Below are 22,331 nucleotides of genomic sequence, written 5' to 3'. Positions count from 1 at the left end.
ATTGAGACAAATTGCGTACTAAATCACAGCGAAGAAGTGTGGTAATGTGACAGTGCTTGAAAGCCTGTAGACAGTCCATTGTCATGAAGTCGCCTCAGCAGCAACCGCTCTGAGCTGCATTTATCATCACTAGGGACTGAGCAGGAAAAAAGAAAACGTGCTATTGGTTTGCGTCTCATGCTGTCTCTGTCTTGGAGAGGACAGTGTAGACGATGCGAGCAGGAATCTTATAGCACGGTTATTATCATTGCAGTCAAATCAAACAATATCTGGATATTTTTTGGATAGTGTTGAGTTGCAAGATTCTTGCTTCCTGTGCTATTCGTGGGGATTTGTGATACAGGATGGCTTTTATCAGATGAGAATGAATATTAATCTTGGTTTTTCAAAGGGCCTTAACAGAACCGTGATATGTACACATTTCCAGGCTTGTTTTGGCTAAATTCTTAAGATGCTACATCCAGATGGCCTCCAGATATGGAGGTGGTCCATCGGCAAGGTGATGCAGAGAGAAAGTGGGATTGTGTTGAAGAAGCACACTGCACAAACAAAACAGACTCAACATTTTGGCATTCTTCTCTTCTCTTTTCTTCTCTACCTGCAACTGCTTTACTCCATGCCTGCTTCACACTCTGAGCTTCTGACCACTCAGCTGCAAGAGGTCCATGTCAGTGCCTCGTCCTGGTGGGTTTCTGGGTCAGCCTTTACATTCAAAACCCTATCCTCCAGGTACAAGAGTGGACATTTTGTTCGCTTCTTTTTGCCAGATGACTGTGCTGACTATTTAGCACTTAGAGCTTTTGTTCCGTCCATAACTAGAAAAGACAGCTTATAGATTTTGAGATCATGGCAATAAATTCAAGAATTAATTGCGAACTACATATGAATTCCATTTAAGCTCATATAAATCGATTATGACTCTAACATAATGACCACTTTAAATCATTATTTTCTCTAAAGGTGATTGTGCTTCACTATAATCTTGTTGCTTTTTTCAATTGCCCCACAGCCCAAAAATAATTCAAAGTAATGCGTTTCATTTGTCTTACATGTTAAACTGCTGTAATACTTGATTTTGTTACAATAGATTATCAGATTTTCTCTGCATTTCACTGCTGAGGCTACTTTTGCATCATTTTACATTATTCATTTATCAAAATATATTTCCTCCTCTTCCGCAGGTTTATGGCACTTTCAAATATAGCACTTTGTGTGTACCTCATTTATGTAAAACTGTTCTCTGAAAGCTTCTGTTTGAGCAATTCCCCCCTCTCTCTCTCAGAAGCACACCGCTAGGTGGCACTGTGTCTGTTTGGTAAAAGCCCTTCTGGTTCCCCCAACAGGCGCAGAACTGACTGCTACCAAATTCTCCTCCAGTTCATAATGTCGGGAAAGGATTGTCTGCTTCTCCCCTCTCACCCAAGAAAATATTCATACACATGAGTGAAGGCAGGTTTTGTTCATGAACTATAGCCGCAAGTGACCCCATCCTTTATTTGTATATAGAATCCTCTGAAACGTAAAGAAGGAATGACACCCCAAAGGCACGCTTAGATTCCACTTAAGGAAAAAAAGTTCATGTTATCTGTTTTAACGCAAATTTCTTTTTGATTAGCGGTGAATAATGTGGAAGTCAGAGTGAAAGTGACCATTTCAAAATCTCTTCGACTTCTAAAGTTCAGAAGACCTGAAAACAAGAAAAACAAAAAAGAAAAAGGCAATAAATTACAGTTGACTTAAACACAATGGAAACACTTTCTGGACTGTATAACATTCAACACATTCCTGAATAAACCAATAGCACAAAACTAAAATATGCCAGGAGGTTATTTGTAAAATATTATCAGGGTATTAGGGCAGTGCTGACTTTCCTAACTGGGTCCATTGTGTCGGATGAACAAGGCTGTTTTAAATGATTTCATGTCTTATCTTAGGATGTGGCAGCACTTAACCCCACACAGATAACCTATGCTTTTGTATGCCTGCAGCTAATTAACCTTTGAAATGAGTTATCCCAATCTGGCACTGCAAAAATGCTTTATTTTAAAGACTGTAAAAGTAAGAGAATGCTATTGATTATCGGAACCGTGGCCCAATATCATCCACTTGATTTAGTTCAGATGGTCTTTTAAGGAGGATTTTTCCCGTTGGGACACGGTTTCACACGCAGTAGACTACAGCGGTGATTTTGATTGGCCACAAAAGTATGACGAGAGACAACTTTATTATTCTGGTCTGGTGTAGGCCTTTTCCCTAACATCAAATTCAGCTCCTATCTGTCTGTGCCTTATAAATCGATCTGCTGAGTCCAGAACCAGGCGCTGTGATCATTCTGCATATATTTCAGGTCATGTCACCCGCAGCTCCCCACACGTGAGATAAAAAGAAAATAAAATCCAGTTTGTGGCATCAGTATTGGTCATTTGTGATATAATTTCAATTTTTTCTTACCATTGAAACAAATAAATTCCTGGTTGCATGTTTAATTGTCCCACTACAGCTTTTTGGATTAACCATCCATGTTTCATCAAATGATCAATAATCGCTTTATGTGTTGTTGAACACATGTTGAGGTGAAGACGAAGCTTGCATGTGCAGAAATCGCTGCGTCAAGGAATTAAAATGAGTTTGGTTAAATGTTGAGTGCTGACACATGATACCACGCAGAAACGTGTAGTATTTTATTTCAAGCAGTTGAAGGCTTGAGACTGATAGGATTTTTTTTCCTTTACTGAAAGTTATCTAGGCTGCAAATCTGCGGGTGCTATGGCGATTACAATGATCATTTATTGTAAAGTGTTTTTATTAGCGGGATTACATCTACTTCCAATCCGGTACTCGGTTTTGGACATTACTACTTTTAAGTGAAAGCAATTTCTAATATCTGATTTACACACAAGAGTTTAGAATGTCGTTGACTCCACGGACCACCTTAACAGCCTTTATCCCGCCCCTGAGGTTCGTTTCGTCCCTGTGATTGGCTGAGACCTCTTGGATGGAAGTGGCTGCAGAAATGCAAAACTTGTTGCTGGCTCGTCTGGACGCGTTGATCTCACACAGCGCCAAGCGGTAGAGCGGAGTGTGAGTGTGTCTGTGTTTCGCTCCCAAGCGCGCTCAGACCACACCAGACAGGAGTCGTTAAACGGAGGGACGCACACGTTAGGAACGGAACGCACAGAAAGGACATAAGGCACGGTGCTTCTCTACGAGACGCATGACCAGCAGCGACTGAAGGATGCTGTCAAGCCGCTCGGTGGTTGTGGAGTGCGGGTAGTGCATGCTGCGCTTCTCCGGATTTGGTTTCTCTCAAAGAGACGCTCCGGCTCTCTGGTGCCTGGGTTGGAGAGCCGTGCTTGTGGACTTTGCAGCACGCTGGACTTTTTGCTTCATTCCTAAACAGCCGGTTTAAAATATTTCAAGGACATCATTGGGCAGAATTAATACAAAGTCAGATTTTCTTCTTTCAAACCCACAGAGGCAGGTTTGCCAACACGGCTCCAAATAGTCTTCCCCCCTTTATTATTTCCAGTATGGGACCTTATTTTAAAAAGTCATTATGGAACATTTGATGTCGAGCTGGAATAAAGAATTAGATTAGAAAATAAAACTTTTATATCCCCCGATTGATCTCGAATCGTTTGCGCTTTTCTTTTAGTTTGTTAGAGATAGGATTTTGTTTTACGTTCGTTCCGAAGAAATGAGCATCGTAGAAAAGCTTTGGAATATCATAGGTCATTAGTCTAGTAAGTTTTAAAGCAGTATTTGGTTTTTGTTTAATGATAAAAAGATTTTTAAAAAAACCACTCGCAGGCATTCATGCGCGAACAGACGCACAGTTTACGTGCGTATTTGGACTCAGTCTGTACCCCCTGCGCTTCGCGTCCTTGGAGAAGTTAAAAACAACTCTCTATTGATTCACAGAAATGAAAACTTATTGGGTGAGTTTTATTGTTTAACGTATACTAAGCATATTAATCATTAGAGTGACACAAACATTTGAACAGTTGTTGTGTATCATTTTTTCCCTTTTGCTTTTGGGGACAGACGGAAAAATACACAGTGTGCCGATGTCTGGCAAACTAGCCGTCATGTGGGATTGATTGCAGGGGAGTATGTTTGGGCTGGAGCAGTTTGGTTCTCAAATTAATAGCAGAAACCCTGGCCAGTCAGAGAGAAACATAAACCAACAGAGACTGAACATGGGCTCCCATTATAAAAGCCCAGGCTTTCATGCTGGAGGCCCGACCGGAGCTGTGGAGCCCGGCATGGGCCCTATGAACGAGCCGCAAATGCTCGGGCTCAATATGGGCATGAACGGGGAGCCTTACGGAGGATTTCACCCGCGGGGACACCCAGACATGCATGCAGGTAGCGGACTGCAGCAGCAGCAGCAGCAAGGACCCATGCATGGATTTTTTAACAACCAGCAACCTCATCCAGGACATCCACACGGCCATCAACCTCATCCCCACCAACATCACCCTCACTTCAGTGGGAACTTTGGAGGCCCAGAGCCAGGGTCATCATGCCTACACGGTGGCAGGCTAATGGGCTACAACAACAATGGCATGGGACCACAGCAGGGTTTTGGAGAAGGATTTGATCCTCTTGCTGAGGGACAAGCAGGGGAGGGCTTTCCACAGCAGCAGCAGCAGCGGCCTAGTAACATACCTGACTTTCAGCATCATGGGCCTCCCAGTGGCAACCATGCTGTCCCTGCTCCCTGTCTCCCCCTGGACCAGTCGCCCAACAGAGCAGCGTCCTTCCATGGTCTTCCTTCTTCGTCATCCAACTCATCAGATTCTCATGGTTTGGAGCCTCGACGGATGCCCAACCAGGGCGCTGTGGAAGGATTAGAGTACAACTTCCCAAATGAGCCTCCATCTGGACATTTTGATGTACCTGTATTTTCCCCATCAGAATCAGAATCTCAGTTACCACATTTTGGGCCAGGAAGGCCAGTTCCCAGTGGGAATTTCCCAGGGAACCCTGGCATGCCACGGACACCAGGTATACAGGGCATGTCTAAGGGACACCAACCACCACCACAACCCCAGCAGCCTCAGCATGGAGTGTTTTTTGAACGTTTTGGAAATGTCCGGAAGATGCCTGTGGGAATGGAGCCAGGGGTCAATGCAAGACATCCCCTCATGCAACAACAGCAGGCTAGTTTGATAGCCAGACAGAACTCGTGCCCCCCTGTCCTCCCTCGACCCCCTCAGGCTGAGCCTGGCTCCACTAACCCCAACATTCTGGATGGAGGGGTCATGATGCCTGGCCAACACAACCAGTTTGAATATCCCATTCACAGACTGGAAAATAGGGGTTTGCACCCCTATGGGGACCCCATGTTTAATATGCAACAGCCAGCTCCTCCTCCCACCCAACAGCCCCCAAATCAGAGGCTGCAACACTTTGACTCTCCTTATATGAACATGGCAAAAAGGCCCAGATTTGATTTTCCAAATTCACACAGTGGTGAAGGCTGGTGTGGCAATATGGATAATCATCTTTCTCCCTCTGCCTACCCTGGCCTCCCTGGAGAGTTCACCCCACCTGTGAACGAAAGTTTCCCACCAGGTCCCCTGCAGCACCCAGGGCCTGAGCCACAGTCTCTGCAGCAGCGTCAGAATGCAGCCATGATGATAAAACAGATGGCCTCTCGCAATCAGCAGCAGAGGATGAGGCAGCCGAGTCTACAACAGTTGGGTCACCATGGTGATGTACCTCCTGGTCCAATGGCTCATGGGGGCCCAGTTGGGAGCATGCCTCAGCCTAATTTTGACAGGGAGAATGGTGGCAGGATGCCCAACATTGATGGACAAAATCCTCATGTACCTCAGGAGAACTCCTGGTTTCAGGGTTCCCACCCACCAGGAGAGATGATGTCACGGCGTATGGGTGGAGCAGGGAATGAGTCAGGGCCTCATGACATGGGGCTACAACAGAATGGGGCTGGGATGATCTTTCGGCCAGGCATCGGTATGCAGGAGCCTATGAGAATAGCAGGAGATGGACATGTGCAGACCCTTCATTCCCCTGGCATGCACTCACAGTTTACTGGCAACATGGGCAACGTTTCACAAATGCAGTCTCCAGGAGCAGGACATCCAAATGTACCAGCAGAGAGGCGGCCAGCTGATTTTCCTGCACCTCCAATGGGAGCACAGCCACCGTTTCCCTATGGGGGGGCTAATCGCCAGGGGCCGGCCCACAGTGCTCCTCAGGGTGTTAGCACCTCACCAGGGAGCTACCCTCCTCAGTCTGAGTTCCCCTCAGGCCAGCGGTCGTCTGTCAGTAAGCTTGGAGCTCTGTCCCTTGGGAACTTCACCAAAACCAGCGCTAAAGACAGTGTTTTTGGACAGAGCTGCTTAGCAGCCCTGTCCACGGCCTGCCAGAACATGATAGCTAGCCTAGGGGCCCCAAATCTTAATGTAACATTCAACAAGAAGAACCAAAATGAGGGCAAGCGAAAACTAAGTCAGACAGAGCAGGACATTAATAGCAGCACATCTAATGGGACTGGCAGTGCTGGTGCTGAATATTTTCAGAGCAGCACTTCCCAGAACAGCCAGATGCCTGGCACCGGGAATAGCAACGCTAAGCCTGCAAGTCAAAGCCAGACGGTGCAGGGGGAAGCCAGTGCCCTCTCCCCAAACTACAACATGGACGCTACCCCGTGCAGTGAGGGGAAGGCAACAACAGGGAGTGGGAGAGGGAGAGGGAGGAGAAAAAGAGACAGTGGACATGTGAGCCCTGGCATTTTTTTTTCCTCTGATAATGGTAACCCTGTTGTAAGTCCAGGCCAGCACACCCCCTCGGCTGGCGTTGGGGAGAGGGGTGGGGGCACACCCCATGAGAAACACCTCCAGTCACCTTCTTGGGGAAAAGGAGGTGACCTAATGTTGGGGGACCAGGCTGACCTTATGTCTTCTTTAGACAGTGGCATTCAAAGTGTTGCTGCCAAATCTGACAGCAGCTCACCAAGAGTGGACTTTCCTGACGATGTCAGCACCCACTATGGCAACGAGGATGAGGTGTCGTCCAGCTCAGATGCAGGAGGGGCCTCTGCCCCCAAGCCCAATCGCAGCCCTATGATCACCGGCTCACCTAAAATGCAGAGAGGTGATCATGGGTTAATAAATGGACAGAAGCCCGTTGGCATGGGCATTAACAATCATACTACCTCGACACCAGACAACTATGGACTGAATGCTGGTGTGGGCACAGGGGCCAGTGGGGTAAGCCACCCAGGAACGCCTGGAGTGGAGCAGGTACGCACCCCATCCAGCACCTCTGGCCAGGAAGAAATCCATCCTCTCGAGATTCTGCAGGCCCAGATTCAGCTGCAGCGACAACAGTTCAGTATCTCTGAAGACCAGCCCCTGGCCATGAAGAATGGCAAAAAGAATGGCGACTGTCCCACACAGAACGGAGACAATGAGCTGGCAAGCTGCAGCCCGGATGCTGGGAAGGGCTCAATGGGCACTATTGACCTTGACACCCTCATGGCAGAGCAGCACGCCACCTGGTACGTGCCCAGTGACAAGGCCATGATGGACGGGTCAGAGGACGACAAAGCCATGGGACCCTGGGAAAAAAATAAAAGCCAAAACAACAGCAAAGAAGGTAAATGACTTTCCTCCCTTTTCTGTCACTTTACTCTCTCACAAGCATCAACTGATTCTAAAATTAGTACATTTTAATATTGAAATGCTGTCTAGTTTTAAAGAAATGCAATGTAACAATACCTACATAATATATAAAATGCCCCTGATGAAGCTGATAGTAGAAAACATTTTTGTGCAGGCAGAAAGCACTGTCTCTGTTTCACACTGATCTCTGAATTTAACAGGTTCAGCTCTAAAAAAACAAATTTAAAATAATGACTGCACCATTCAGGTTTATATGAAGAATAAAATGATTTATGTGGCTTGTTCTATTCTTAAATATAAAATGATATAGTAGAATGTAAAAATTCTATATTTATAACTAAAGTTAATGTTGCGCTTTCCTTGCAAAGTGTTATAGGCTTTTTCATTGTAGCCTACAGGCACTTCAAAAGAACAGCTGAAGAAAAGTAAACATTTCCTGTGGATCTTTATCTGGGTTTTCAGGGTGAACAACTATTTTGAGAAGATTAATAGCTTTCTGAGGATAGGGTTTGCACTGCGGGGTTTCCCTTGCCTTGTTACGTGTTTGTTTTTGTCATTACGAGCAGAAGAAAGTGGATTGATTTTTAGATTGGCTGGACAGGAGTTCAAGGATTACTTATCATGGTGAAATTATACTGTCATTCATTGTACTTTTGTTTAACTTGGGAAATAATTAATATGTTACGAAATTACAATGAAATTGATATATTTTCCAAAAAATATCGCTACTTTGAAATTATTTCAAAATAACTATCAACCTCAGTTGGGTTCGAATATATTTGGAGGTATATTAATTCTTTGCAATACAGGGTTTCTTAAAGAAATTGGAAACATCATTTGACTCAAAGGTACAGGAGTAGTTTTTCAACAAGGGGAGATATTAATGTAATTTGCAGCGGCGGGTTCATGGACACTATTTTTATCGCAATGTTCTTTTAATGCAGATTAATCATTTTCCCGGCGATAAATTATTTCCCTCCTCCTCGTCTTCTTTGTCTTTGTCTTACAGAAATAATAATATTGTTAATAATTTTGATAATAATATTAACGGTAATATTAATAATAACAATAATGACTGTATTTATTTATTTCTATTTAATCGGTATTACACAGTCGATTGGATTGTATTCAGTTTTATGATCATAGAAAATGATCATAGAAAAATTGTGTTATGCATATTAACCACAAATTTAACCAAGCTGTTTTTTAAGGTATGTTTTATTTATTATTTATTTTTGGTGAAGTTTTCTTCTTGAATGTGCTTTTTCTTTAATGTCGAAATCGTTGCTACACACACTTAGAGACACGCGCACGCTCACACACGCACACACCCACACCCATATACAACCAATCTGGAATAGTCATGCCGTGTAATCTTTAAATTAACGAAAGGCCCATGAAACTCCCGATGTATAAACATTTGATATACAGTCATAATTGAGGATAGCACCTTTTGGCGACTCCAGCGCCTCTTTGTTCTAATCAGTGCGGGTGCAGAGAGGTGCGGGGGCGCGCATCGCGCGGACTTTGGCGTTCAGGCACTTTGTTTATACGAGACTGAGCACCGGGTGTCGGGTTGTAACACTAATGGTATTACGTGGAAAGCGTTGTAAACCTACCATTTAGATCGTGATGGTGGCCTTTGTCACTGGTCACTTCAGTTATTAAGATCCACTGAAAATATTAATTTGATCCGGTGTGATTCAAACTAGGAAATTTCAAAATAAATACTTTTGATATTATTACTCTTTTGAGTTGAAAGCTCAGCGATACTAAGCACTCAGCCACTTTCATTGTTGCCTTGCTTGTTTTATTGTCTCAAGAGCTGGTTGCACATTTAAGATTATTAATTCACAAAACTGAGAACGCACTTAATAGCAGAGTACTCCTCTCCTCTCCTCCTCTCCTCCTCTCCTCTCCTCTCATCTCTCAACCCTCCCTGCATGGACACAAGGCATGCAGCTCTGAGGGGATCGATAGCTAGTTAGCACAAATCACGGCTCCTGACAGTTTCTCATTTGAGTGCTTCAGACAGCAAAGATGAAAAAGGGTGGAGGTGTATTTGTGAGGGAGGGGGATTTTGAGATTGAATCTGATGCCTAGGCTACACAGAGGGAAGCAAAATAACATAATAATTTAAGATAAGTCACAGCCCACAGTGTAGTTCCAGAAGAGCTAACATCCACAGGCTTTTCTCACTGCAAAAAATGCCTACATGGACTTACTCAGTCCAGTTTAAAGTCCTCAATCTTGTAAACAAAAATGCGCCACAGGCAATAAAATGCCAGTAACACTAATTTCAAATAAATCAGGGAAGTTCTTTAGCCCATTAATGTTAATGAAATATTAATTGATCAAATATGGAGATCATTGATAAAGAATAAATTAATTTATAGAATTACACTGATGGAGGAAATTATTCTTGCCTCTTGTAGTTAAGTTGAAATAACATTTTAATCATCAACACAAGATCTCATCCACTGTTAAGATATTGTTTATTGTGGAAATAGTCTCAAATATAGACCAACAGGATGTATATATAGTATAGCTCTATAAAGTTATAGATATGTTATATGTCTCCCAGGTGTGTTGGTGAATTATACAAGGAGCATTTTTACATGTAAACAACTAAGCGCTGCTTTTGCATAATACCTTCAATAATGACAAAATTATATAAACGAGTAGCCTCACGTGCTATTTTTTACAAATTAAATATAAATGAAAACATAATTTAAAGATAAATTCAAGTGGAATTAATTCTAAGAAGTATGTTGTGTCTCTTCATTGAACATTTTTAAATGTTTGAATTTTGAATGTGAGTTGAGTTGTTGTTTAGTTAACTTTTAGCGTGTTTAAATGTGAGACACTGTGTTGCAGGTTTTGTCTTGTTTCAGTGGATCTTCAGTGAAGTTATTTTTTTTTTTTTTACCTCGTGGGGTTGAAGAAACTAGGTGATCTGCAGCTGGTGAATTATCATGCAATTTTGTGCACAGATGGTCTGATAGCAGAAAGAGTGAAAACTCTCGGAGTCAAGGGGCAGTTTGCTTCCTACAAGCAGAGTGTATTGTGGCAGTTTTACTGAAATCATGTGAAATAGCTAAATGCCAGAAAAATGTGTTGCCTGGTGTGCTTGTCTTAGAAGTTGAGCAGGAGATGCTACAGGAGCAAAGAAGCGTGCTGTGATTGCATTAGGACACTGTGCAGATATTCAATAACTTCCTCTCAATGTTTGAAAGTGTCGACAACTTTTTGATAAGTGTAATGGTGTTTACAGGAACTGTGCTCTCAGTGCTGATGTCTGTTCACTCAGTGCATCCCAGCTCGCCCTCTATAGTCCCTCTGCGCCTGTATAAAGTGATGCGTGTGGCAGTAATATCCCCCTTTGGACCCCATATTTGGCCTCCTGTCTATGTGACATTGTGTGCTCAATTTTTTTCTCTAGTTGCTAAGAGCCCAAGGCCCGCCGTGTCTGGTGTGCTACGGCATCTCACGCTCCCGTAGAGGCAGCGACTTAAGGTGCACGTCAACTTTCCTTCACTCAGTGGCAGTGAATATTATTTCTCCTTTTATCAAACGCATTTTTTTTTACACACTTCCTCTTCCCTTTCTCATCTATATATCTTAGCCAGAAGCTGACCGTTCACTTGGAAACTCATGCTCAGTCTTGATAAGAGGCAACCAGCAGGCGTAGGAAGTGATTCAGTTATTTTTATTTTTACTTTTCACTGTTTTCGCGACACACGTCGGTGTGAGTTATTCTTCTTCTCTATCAGCTCAGTTAAAACACTTTTGCTCATCACAATTACTAATCAGGCTTTAAACAGCTCTAATAATGATCAAATCTCTGTCACTCTGACTTTGACAGCTTTGAAAAGAAGGAACTTGCTTCTTATCCCAACAACTTGAAAGCACGGAATGAGTCATATTGATATTCTACCATAGAGAACAATCCTGCGAGACTACCTGCCTTTGACATTTCAGTACAACAACAACCCCACAAATCACACTGGTAATTTCTGTTTCCCTTTTTGTAAGAGGAAAGAAAGTGATTGGCACGTGCTTGAATGTGGTAAAAACAGCTCGGGGCAGTCTGTGTTCTTTACCTGTCATTACAAGGTGTTTTATATTGACTTCTTTAACAACACACATTCACAAAGCTTTCACACACCCCTGTACTGCAGTAATGATAATCATTATGATAATCATAGCAATCAGCATTGCTTATATTGTTTTTTTTAGTGTCATAATTCATCCACCAGCCACTACTAGAAGTTGAATTTGTTATTAAAGGGTTCACCACAGAAAAACAGCACCACACATACAAAACTGTGATGAACTCTTAACAGAATTTCTTTTTTTTTTTGTTGAGGACAAAGAAAATCGCATAGTGAATACGCAGAAATTCCATTTCTATAGCATCTGTGTATGTTGGTGTTAGTAGGCATAGTCTGTGACAAAGGGCAGGATTATTGGCACTGGAGCCTGATAGTGTGGATTTGTCAGCTGTAGACATAAAGTTTGATTTATTTAGACTCGGTGTCAGGCTCACGGCTTCAGCCTCCGATCTCAGGTGTCTCACTGGGTGGAACACGCACACTTAATTCTAATGTGTTGAAAATATTTAAGAGTATTTACTCGGAGTGTAAATAGTGCCTGACTTGTATTTAACGTGTTTGGAATTTAAGTCACTGCTTATGAGTGTGTGAGCGTTTGTGTTTGTTTATATGTTTCTGGGCTTTTGCGAGACATTGAGCACTAGTGACAGTCAAAGGAAGCCTGTAAAAGAAGCATGCTTGTGACTGATGAAGAGGGGAAAAGATGAAAAAAAAGTGTCAACCCTTTTTGCTTTGCTGGATTTTCAACTCTTCAAAATAGATGTTCATCCGGAGTTTTGTTTTTCTCAGGGGAAGGGTGCAAGAATAAAATGAAACTTGTCTCAGCATGTGGGAAATGTTCTCCTTGGATTCAGCTGGGAATGGAGAGCAAGATTTGTCTGGAAGAGTGAGGAGATCCAAACCTTGTGGATGTATGTGGCAAACCTCCAAATGTCCACTGTCATGTTGAGAGACTGCCCCATTGTTCCCAACAAGACCGAAAAGTGCATCTTTTTGACACAGAGCCCCTGAAAGCTGTCTCAGGTTCATATGTTGCTCTGATACAGGCCCAGCTTTTAGAAAGTGCATTTGTGTGTGCGTGTCTTCTTAGAGGTGTGGATGTTGTCACATTGCCAGCAGCGGTTGCTATTTGCTATACAGGTACTCGTCAGACGCCGTTTAATTTGTATTGAGGAATTGACAAATGAGTTATGACACAGGAGCTGTTTCTCCTGGGAGACAGAAGTAAAGACTGATGGAGTACAAGAGAAGGTGCGAGAGATAGAAAGAAGTTGGTTTTTCAGAGAACATCTGTAGCTCGTGAGGCGAGTGAACGGGTAATAGCTACCATTTGCATTTATGGAAGAGAAAAGAATTCAATACACTTTTTTTTCATCGGTGTCACACTAAATTTCTATTGTTCTTTCTTGTCTGAGTGAAAGTGTTTTAAGCACATACTTAATTATATATCTTTTAAAACATTCCAGAATAATGTAACTTCTTTACACAAAAAAATACGTAAAAGACCTACATTTCAGTTTTATGTTTTTAATTACATAGATTGAAATAGTTTCTTTGGACATTTACTGCAATGTCTTTACATTTAGAAGTGCATAAAATTACCCAAGTTAAGGTTTTCATTATTTTCTTTAAAAAGCCTCTTTCATGTAGAACCTACTCCCAAAATTTCCTGCTTTTACTCGTGGTTGATCTAAAAACATGCAGACACAGAAAATCAAACATGCAGCACTGTGCTGAAACAAAATAGAGACAGCAAGTAGATCAATATGTCACTGACTTGGATGACATGCTGGACAGGTCCTGGACATGGTTGTGAGTTATGTTGGAGGCACTAAATCACTTCCCATGTTCTGATTTGTGTCTGGTTTCCTAAGCACTTCTTGTGGCCAGAGGGGGAGGTGTGCGAGGGGATGAGTTTGAGGGGATGGGAATGCGTGTGTTGTTAGAGAGAAGGTAACAAATGCTGGGGGCCGTGCCTGCCTGGGCAAGTTTTTCTTCTTTTCTTTTTTTTTTCTTCATGTTTCAGGGCAGAGAACAGAGAGGAAATTCAAACCAAAATAACCCCTGTGCCCTTGCCTGAGAAATGTGCCCCCTGCTCCCTCCAGACATCCTCTCTGCTCTGAGGGAAAGGTCACTCTACGGCAGTTGGGTGGAGTTGAGGGGGTGGGGTTGCAGGGGAGCCTCTCATGCCCCCACCCACACTAGGGCATGGATACCTGGGACAATACAACTACAGTATGTACTGCATTAAGTATTTTCTGAACATACCTGCACTTTAGGGATCTGACGGGTTTTTGTGGTTTTCTGAATCACTCGGATTATTCATGTCAGGGGAGATTTTCAGGAAACAATTTAAGGAGACCCTTACAGTGTTTTATTTTAGCCGGCCAAAAAGACTTTCTTTGATTGCTGGTTATTGCTGGTTTTCTCATCCTCCGTTTTTAAAATCGGAACTTTTCTCTATGGATTGTAACGGGTGTTTTGTGCTGACAAAGCTGAGTCCTCTCCCAAGACCAGAGCAGTAGTTGTTATGCGAAAGGAATCTGACCTGATGTCACACACTGTCATAGGAGTGAAGGCCTTTGGGTGTTTTTGTCAGCGAGCAGCGCAATCTGATTGGTCTGGTTTGTGTTCAGAGAGGGTGGGGTCATGGCCTCAGGAGCCTGAGGTTAAAGGTGAAGTGTCGTCATGGAAGTATAGGGCTTGGGATAGAAAGGGCACAGGCTGGCCACATGAGACGTTGGGGCCTGGGAAATCAGTGTGACGGAGGACTCGCACTGAAAAGGCAGCTTTATAAACTCCAATCCTCTGACGCACATTTTATTTTCTTCTTCCCTCATTCAGTTCAGCCTTTTTTTTTTGCTACACTCATTTAAAAAAAGCATTTGATGTATCTGTGTCAGCCTGAGAGGTTATTGAGATTGAAAGTCTGTTGCTGCTTTTAAGATTCATTTAAAAATTTATTCCCCGCCATGATACTTATTATTGAACTTGTAGAAAACACGGTCTCCGAGCAGCCTTTGTTTACCTTCCTGTGTTGCTTCGGGTGTGTTGAGTGTGTGCGGTATAACATGTAAACCCGTGTCAGGCCGTCAGCTCCCAGACACATTGGTGTCATCCAGACAACCGGAGCTGTGCGCCGTGCTCCCTGCCTTCATGGCATTCAAGCTCTACTCATCTCTGTAAATCGTTTCTGGCTGTGTCTGTGAAACGGCTTCACAACTCCGGTGCTGCACACACACACATGTGTGTGTATGTGTGTGTACGAACATCATCAACAGGCACCAAATAAAAACATATGACACTTGGGGTAAGGGATTCAGTGATAAAAATGCATCACTTTAAAGTCAGTATTTATCTAACATGTCTTTGGTAATCTTTTGTGGCTGTAATGTGGTTAAGGATATTAAGGTGTATTTGTGGCTCAGCGTAACTGCCTGCACTGTAGCCGTTTCCGTTTTATTAGGCATGTTCTCTCTTGCTGGTTGAAGTTAAGCACGTTTCCTTCAGATGACGAGGCTATTATTGAGATATAACCATGGATATGATTTCTTCGTCTGTCAGCGAACAACCATAACCAGATAGGTCTTACTGAAAAAAGATTCTCCTTGTAAAATTTCATGGTGATTTGAGATTTACACTTGTGTGATTTAAGATTTCACACTGTCGTTTACACCTTTGAACAAATCTGTCGGCATGGATAATGCAGACAGTTTAAGTGTCTTGTTCTGATTTTCTCCATAAACTTTACACACCTAGAATCCCACTGGCTACCAAATAATACTGAGTGATATATATTTTTGTGGTAAAACATAGGGCTTATTTTACAAGTGATGGAATTAACATATACTCCTAATAGAAAAAAAATCTGTATTGTAACAAATGGCATTCATTACAATGTAGTCTTAAACAAGAGGCAATGCACAGTGTATATGTACAGGATCAATACATATATTCTTTTGATTGTATCTCTTACTTTTGTTAGTCAGTAAAACAAGATCAGTCTTTGTGTGATCTTATACCTGAACATCAATTGTGGGATAATTCAAGCGATAAAATTCAATGTTTGCATGTGCGCAAAAAAATAAGTGATCATTTTGGATATTTGCGAAATGTGTACTTTTTCTCAGTGTATCTCTCACCACTGTCTTTCCATGTAAGATGAGTAATGTGTCTAGCTGGGCCAGTGTGTGTGTTTGTGTCTCTGCATGCACATCCATATGTATGCAGGATTGTGTGTGTGCATGTGTAGCAGCAGCTGAGGGCTGGTGTGAGTATGGCAGCGGCGGCAGTTGTTGGTGTGTTCTGTGTTTTTGGCTGTGTGTGTTGTCAGTTTGCTTTGTGTCAGCAGTGAGCCAGGGGAACGCTTGGCTGCCTATTCAGGCCGGTGCGGACCCTGCTGTGCCCAGCTAGCATGAGCTGCTGGCGGGTGCTTGAGGGCACAGCGCTAGGAAGAGGGAGTGGGGGAGGGTGTGCAACTGGCAGGGGGTGGGGATCAGCCATGCTGAGGTGTATGACTGTACCCTCTGGCAAATGTGAGATCTTGTCACAGCCGCCACCAACACTGCTGTAAATCCTCATCTCCCCCTCACCCACCACACAGACAGCCCCCGCTTACATCAGGTTCCCAATTCTAGGGAGGAAGATGGAGAGAATTTTACAGAGGCCGGCAGTCACAGAGGCACATGAAACGGAGAACAACAGGAGTCTTGACTGCCTGACCTTTCACCATATCCCCCCACTTTTCCATTCCAGTTGCTGCAGCCCAGACTGACCGGGGCTGGCCAAACCTGCCTTAGTGCCTGCCTGCCTCTCCTGGTTGTGCTACTTGCTTGGTCTTGACTAGCCTGGATTAGCAATCTATTCTCTGGCTGCATTTTGATATTTTAAAACTGCATCTGCCGCAAATCGCATAAAAAACTGATTAGGAAGTATTAGTTGAATATGGCAAATAAGGTTGTGGATCATACATGCATGAAGGTTTGTGGGATGCTTCTCTCTTCCCTTTGGTGAGCAACACCCAGACCGGAGTGTTGTGATTTAGAGCTTCTGTGCCCAGACTGTCGTCTGTCACACCTCCCCTCCTCTCTGACACATGTAACTCAGCTTGTCAGAGCTGTTTTCCACCTGTCTCTACACTCAGACACCAACTTGTCCCTGCGCCTCAAAGCTTCTTGTCTATATGGGGCTGTTCTGATTTGTTTCAGCCAACCTAACAGCACAAGGCCGTGATGCATTTTGTGTGCTTAGGGGATGGGAGATTAATCGGATTGATGTAAACGAAGGAGCCCTAACATCTTCACACACTTTTTCTTCTGTGCTCAGGGCTTGCTTGCAGGCAAAACCCAAAGCACAGGATGCAGCACTAATGTTATAACACGTAGCCCTAGCACTACCTCTAGTTGCTGTGTGCCTCTCTCTCCTTTTTTCATGTTCTGTGTCCTCTTCAAAACTTTTTCTGACTTTGCCTTTTTCACACTCTTGTACTCTGCAGTCTGTGTCTCGGTGTGACAAAATGTGACGCCGCACTTATAGGTATAGTTTACCCTTGCACTTTCTGCCGTCAAACAGTCTTCTCCATGGCAATTTTTTTTTTTCATTAAACAAAATCTTTTCCCATATGTGACGCATGCATCTTTGGCATCAGCATTAACTAAATGTGCTTATATATAATTGTGCTATAAATGTGCTTATATATTTATGTTTTTGATTTATGTATTTCATATGATGTGTTATCAACCTGTGTATGGATTTTCCAGAGGCTTTGCACAGCCATTTAAAAGGAAGCTTCACGTCTTCGTGATACAGGGTCGATACTGTGTCATGGTCATTATACCTATAAATTGGGCCAAGCAGGGTTAAAGGGCAATTTTATCAGTGACCTTTAACCCACTGATGGGTCATGCTGGAGCATTGCAGATTAGCATGCCTGGCTAGGATCAAAAGAATGCATGTATGTTTGTGTGTGTTTTCACATATTTATATCAGGCAGCGAGGAGGTGGACTGTGAGGAGAGGAAGCTTTGCATACAGGCTCCTATTTGGGTCTTATTGATAGGGGGGTGTTGAATTAATTTCACAGTGCAGATTTAGAGTGGGATGTGAAAATGACACTGGTTTAATTAAACGTGTGTGTTTTAAATGATTAATCTGTATCAGAGAATGCCAGTTGCTTGAAGTTGTTTTCCATTTCCTCGCCATCTTAATTAACCTTTTTTTTCTCTGTGCTTGTCTTCAGAATCAGAGCTCTCCCAGAGTAAGTCTGGAGCTGCGGCCCCAGGGGCTGGAGGAAGTGGGAGCAGTGGAGGGAACCACCTACAGTGCCTCTCTGTCCACTGCACTGATGAGTTGGGGGACAGTAAGGGCCGAGGGGGTCCCGTCTCCTCATGGCGCTCTCTCCACTCTGATATCTCAAATCGATTTGGGACGTTTGTGGCTGCGCTAACTTGAACAAGAAGCAGGCCCAGAGGAAGAAGGACAGAGACTCAGAAAGATAGAAGAAGGACAGCCTCAGAGACAAAACTGATAATGAGGACGGTGAGGATGATTTGTTGATGAGACAACCATGTTTCCTGTTCAGAGAGAGATAGACATTTACACTCATAAATGCAAACAGGAACACAGCTACACATAGACTTAAACACACACACAGACACACACACACACAAAACTACCATGTTTTCCTTATACTTGCAGTGACATGTAAGAAAACTCACACGGCTGGACAATACAGCATGGGCCCTACTCTGTGATGCCCACATCTGGAAAACCTCAAATGATTTTTTTCCTTTCTTTTTTCTTTCCTTGAAGAAAAAAAATTTAGAAATGTTTAAGGAGGGAAACACATAAGCAGAAGAGAGATACCAGTGGTCATTGGCTTTTATTGTATACCAATGTTTAGAATAGGGATTAGACCTCGACCTTGTGAGTTTTATTCTCTAGCTTATTGCAGTCTTCCTGCTCTCACCTCATTTATGGCTACACCTCTGTCAGTTCGTTATCCTTCCGATGGAGGCAATATCTGCTGCCAAAATTCTGCCGCCTAAAGTCAAAGTGTCTGAATACAAACAGTTTTTCTACCCCACAGTTAGATATGGCCTGTTGGATCATTAGAGGATCCCTGAGCATTGAAAAGCAGAAAAGGGAAGACAGGAAGAGGAGTGATTATGCATGAATGTAACTCAGAAATTCTCTTGTGAACAAAAATTTTTCCATCTTTGTAAAAGCAATTTTTGACCTTTATTATTTTCTGCTCTCAGACATAAGACCTGTTGTAATTTTGTTTTGTTTGCATTGCTGAGAATGTCTTTTCCTCATTCTCTTCTTTCTTTTCTCTCCTCTGCTACACATCTTGTTAGCTCAGCCGCTTGTATACAATTCAGCCAATGGAAACTCAAAAAAAAAAAAAAAGGAGGTGAAGGGTTTGTTTAATAAGGGAATTGAAAAAAAAAGATTATTGGTATTGCACATGTATAATAAGAGAAAATTTGCTGTGTGTTAGGCAATCTTGTAATCTTTAAGTAAAGCTTCTGTTGAATTTGAATTTCTCAAACAATAGATGGAGGACTGTGACGGCAATTTACAAACGGATTTTTGTTTTTTGTTTTCTTTTTTTAATAATATGTAAAGTGCAGTCGTCTGTTTTCCTGCATATTGTATATATCTGTATATGTTTTATTGAGTAACTAAATAACAATAAATATGATGTTAAAGGTGGCTTTTGTGTTTCCTTTTGTTAAAGTTTCAAGCTATTTAGAATCTGTCAAAGCCAAGAACAAAAATATTCCTTTGGTATTCATTGTGCAATATACAACACAGGCCTTCTATTCAAGGAATGTTCAGTACTGAAGAATTCTGTGTGCATACCCTCAGGATCATGGTTGTCTACTACATATTCCAAGTGACAGATAAGACAGGGAGGCTTTGACTGATGCACAATACCTGACAAGCCTGCAGGAACTTGTGTAATTTTACAGCCCAGAGCAGCAATATAAAAAATACTGGAAATTGTTTCTATGTAGATTTTCTTAGCTAAGATCATATTTCTATTTGCACCCGCTTACCATCTGTGTTGCAACTCTGAAAAGTAAATAGCAAAAAAACTGAATAATCATGTTTTTGCTAATGATTTGTGTAATATTGCAAAATATCAAAACGAAATGCAAACATTTAGGCTATTTCTTATTTTGTTACAGATACATCTTGCTTCTACCTCCTCCTCTCCTCCCACAGTCTCAACATACTCACACATACTCACACACCTCCCCTCTTTCACTCCCCAGACCCTCTTTGGCTCACCTGCTCTTTATTGGCCATCTGCATGGATGCTTAATGCTAATCAATAACTCCCCCGTGTGCCAGCTCTGAGGTGGAGACGTCAATACTACCTAACAGGGCTAGTGATCAAGCTGCATCACTGCTGTCTAGGATACACACACAAATGGGAGCTCCCTGCAGGACCCTGCCTGTTATTCAGGTGTGTTTGTGCTTGCTGCTGTACTTGGTGCCTGTGGTGTAGGATTGCACAGCCTGTTAAGTGTGGGATACATGAAGTGCTGCAGCGTTAGCAAACAGCAGAGACTGGTTATGTGAGAGACTGTCATGTCACTTGGGAGTGTCTGTATAGAAGGAAGAGATGATTGGGAAATAAATGCTGATTACAAAGGCTCGTTTTAAGCAGGAGATTTTCTGATAAGTTCTGCAACAGAATCTGTTTAAAAATAATGATGTGAGAGTATTTATAAGCTTTTGTGTGTACACATTTTAATTAGAACATTAACAAAATACCTAACCTCTAATGTACCTTTATACAGCCATCAAAGGTGTCACCTTGCTATTAGTCACGGGATATTCTGTACAAAAGCACAATAGGTTCACATTCTTGATGATACTGGTCTGACTGGTCTGTATATTGCAAAAGCACAGATCAAATAGTATGCTTTTTCAGGGGTAGGTTGAGTGAATGCTTACAGATAAAAAAAACGCTTCAAGTGGCTCTTTATTGCTGACTGAATCTAGAGCTATACTTTGTGCTTTGTGTTCACTCATGCCAAGGTGCCAAATTTCCTTAGAGAGTTACCACAGTGTGTGTGTGCCAGGAGACCCCTCCCGTGGTGTGACACACTGCTTGCCTGTCTGGTTTGGCTGACCTTTTATATAGCAGGAGAAGGAGTAGCTTGTGCTCATAGGTTTCTGATGCTGACACAAATACTAGATCATTATTAAGTACAGTACCTGAAGCTGTGGTGACCACTGTTCTTCTGCGTTCTCAAGTTTGCAGCTGGCCCATTGTCTGTGGTTGTAGTGGATCTTAATACAACAATAACTCCACATCCAAACTGATCAATTATTTGGTGTATATCACATAAGCTAGATACCCCGTATTCCCAATCATGCCTGCTGACCAGCCACATACCATACAGGCCTAATGACAAAGACGCCTTGGGGTATTGGCTCTAGTCAAGATGTATGATGCTGGACATTTTCCTTCAATGGACTCCTCTGCATGGCAGCCATATTGGGAAGGATAATACTGTGTGGTCGCCTGAGAACTTGTGTGTTTCCCAGCCAACGTGCATCTAAAGAATAACAATTTCACTAGCCACGAAGACAGTCCATGGAGCCATGGGGGCCATGGCCAGAAAGCTCAGCCAAACACTATCCACTCACGCAGCTTTCTATGTACTCCTATAAATACATCTCCTATTTGTATAGAGGCGATATGCATCTTTGGGAAAATACCACAATGTTGACATAAGAGCACCCTCTACACCCTCACCTCCCCCTTACTCACCCCCTCCTCCCTCTGTCCTAACTCTTTCTACCCCTTGCTGAACCTTTCACTCCACCAGAGAAAGACTGAGAAATAAAGAGAAAGAGATAGAGAGAAGGAAAGAGGAATGGAGGGAGACTGGGAGTAAAAGAAGTGTCTCTTAGAGGCCTCCACGGTCTTTAAGCCACTATGGTATCCACCAGAGCCCTCACATACACTCAGCCTCTAAAGGCCTTTTGTCCTGTAAAGAGGGGGTTTGGCTAAATTGGGGGTGCTTGTGGACTGGCGGGTGGGATTGGGTTTGGTGTAGTATATTTGGATCCCACGTCTCCATCGCTGGAATGGCAAACTTTTTTTTGTAAAGCTAGGGAATTGTGGGGTGGGATGTGGAGGGGCCAAGGGGGATCTGTGTTTTTTTTGGGGGGAGAGGTTTGGAAATCTTCCAAATAGTGCCTTTTTGCTTTCAAAGAAAGCTCCACTTGTGTAAATGTGCTCTTTGTCCCTTGCCCTATTGTTTGAATAGCATTGTGGACTTTTTGTGGGAAGCTCAAAGGGGCCTGGGGGCCTAGGGGGCCAGAGAGGGACTAAGAGGGGCTCTGTCTGAATGACTCGGACCCAGGACAACGGAGTTGTGGATAGACCAAGGTATGATTGAGAAATGCTCTTGTTCACACTCACACACATAAACATGAAACTTCACACATTCTCGAAAATACACCTAACATTAAGTGAAATAATGTTAAAATAGACCACAGAAGAGCTTGTCTTCTTTTTGAGAACCAGCCCATAG

The 22,331-nt window shown here is 42.8% G+C and overlaps 1 protein-coding gene across 2 annotated transcripts; it reads left to right on the top strand.

The window, feature by feature from the left end:
- The first annotated feature begins 3,044 nt into the window (after positions 1-3,044).
- On the top strand, positions 3,045-19,485 carry mn1b (meningioma 1b). Of its 2 annotated transcripts, none has more exons than XM_072388246.1 (2): positions 3,045-7,629; positions 18,008-19,485. In XM_072388246.1, exons 1-2 carry the CDS (start codon positions 4,113-4,115, stop codon positions 18,217-18,219), a joined length of 3,729 nt encoding a protein of 1,242 aa, XP_072244347.1. In that variant the 5' UTR covers positions 3,045-4,112; the 3' UTR covers positions 18,220-19,485. The 2 variants fall into 2 exon arrangements, with proteins under 2 accessions (XP_072244347.1, XP_072244348.1); XM_072388247.1 differs by lacking the exon at positions 18,008-19,485 and adding an exon at positions 17,265-17,305.
- Positions 19,486-22,331: the final 2,846 nt, after the last annotated feature.

Source organism: Leuresthes tenuis, unplaced genomic scaffold (genome assembly GCF_036924035.1).
Source record: "Leuresthes tenuis unplaced genomic scaffold, fLeuTen1.0.hap1 SCAF_6, whole genome shotgun sequence".
NCBI classification, from domain to species: Eukaryota; Metazoa; Chordata; class Actinopteri; order Atheriniformes; family Atherinopsidae; genus Leuresthes; species Leuresthes tenuis.
The sequence above is the reverse complement of the archived record's forward strand: the minus strand, read 5'-3'. Positions and strand labels throughout refer to the sequence as shown.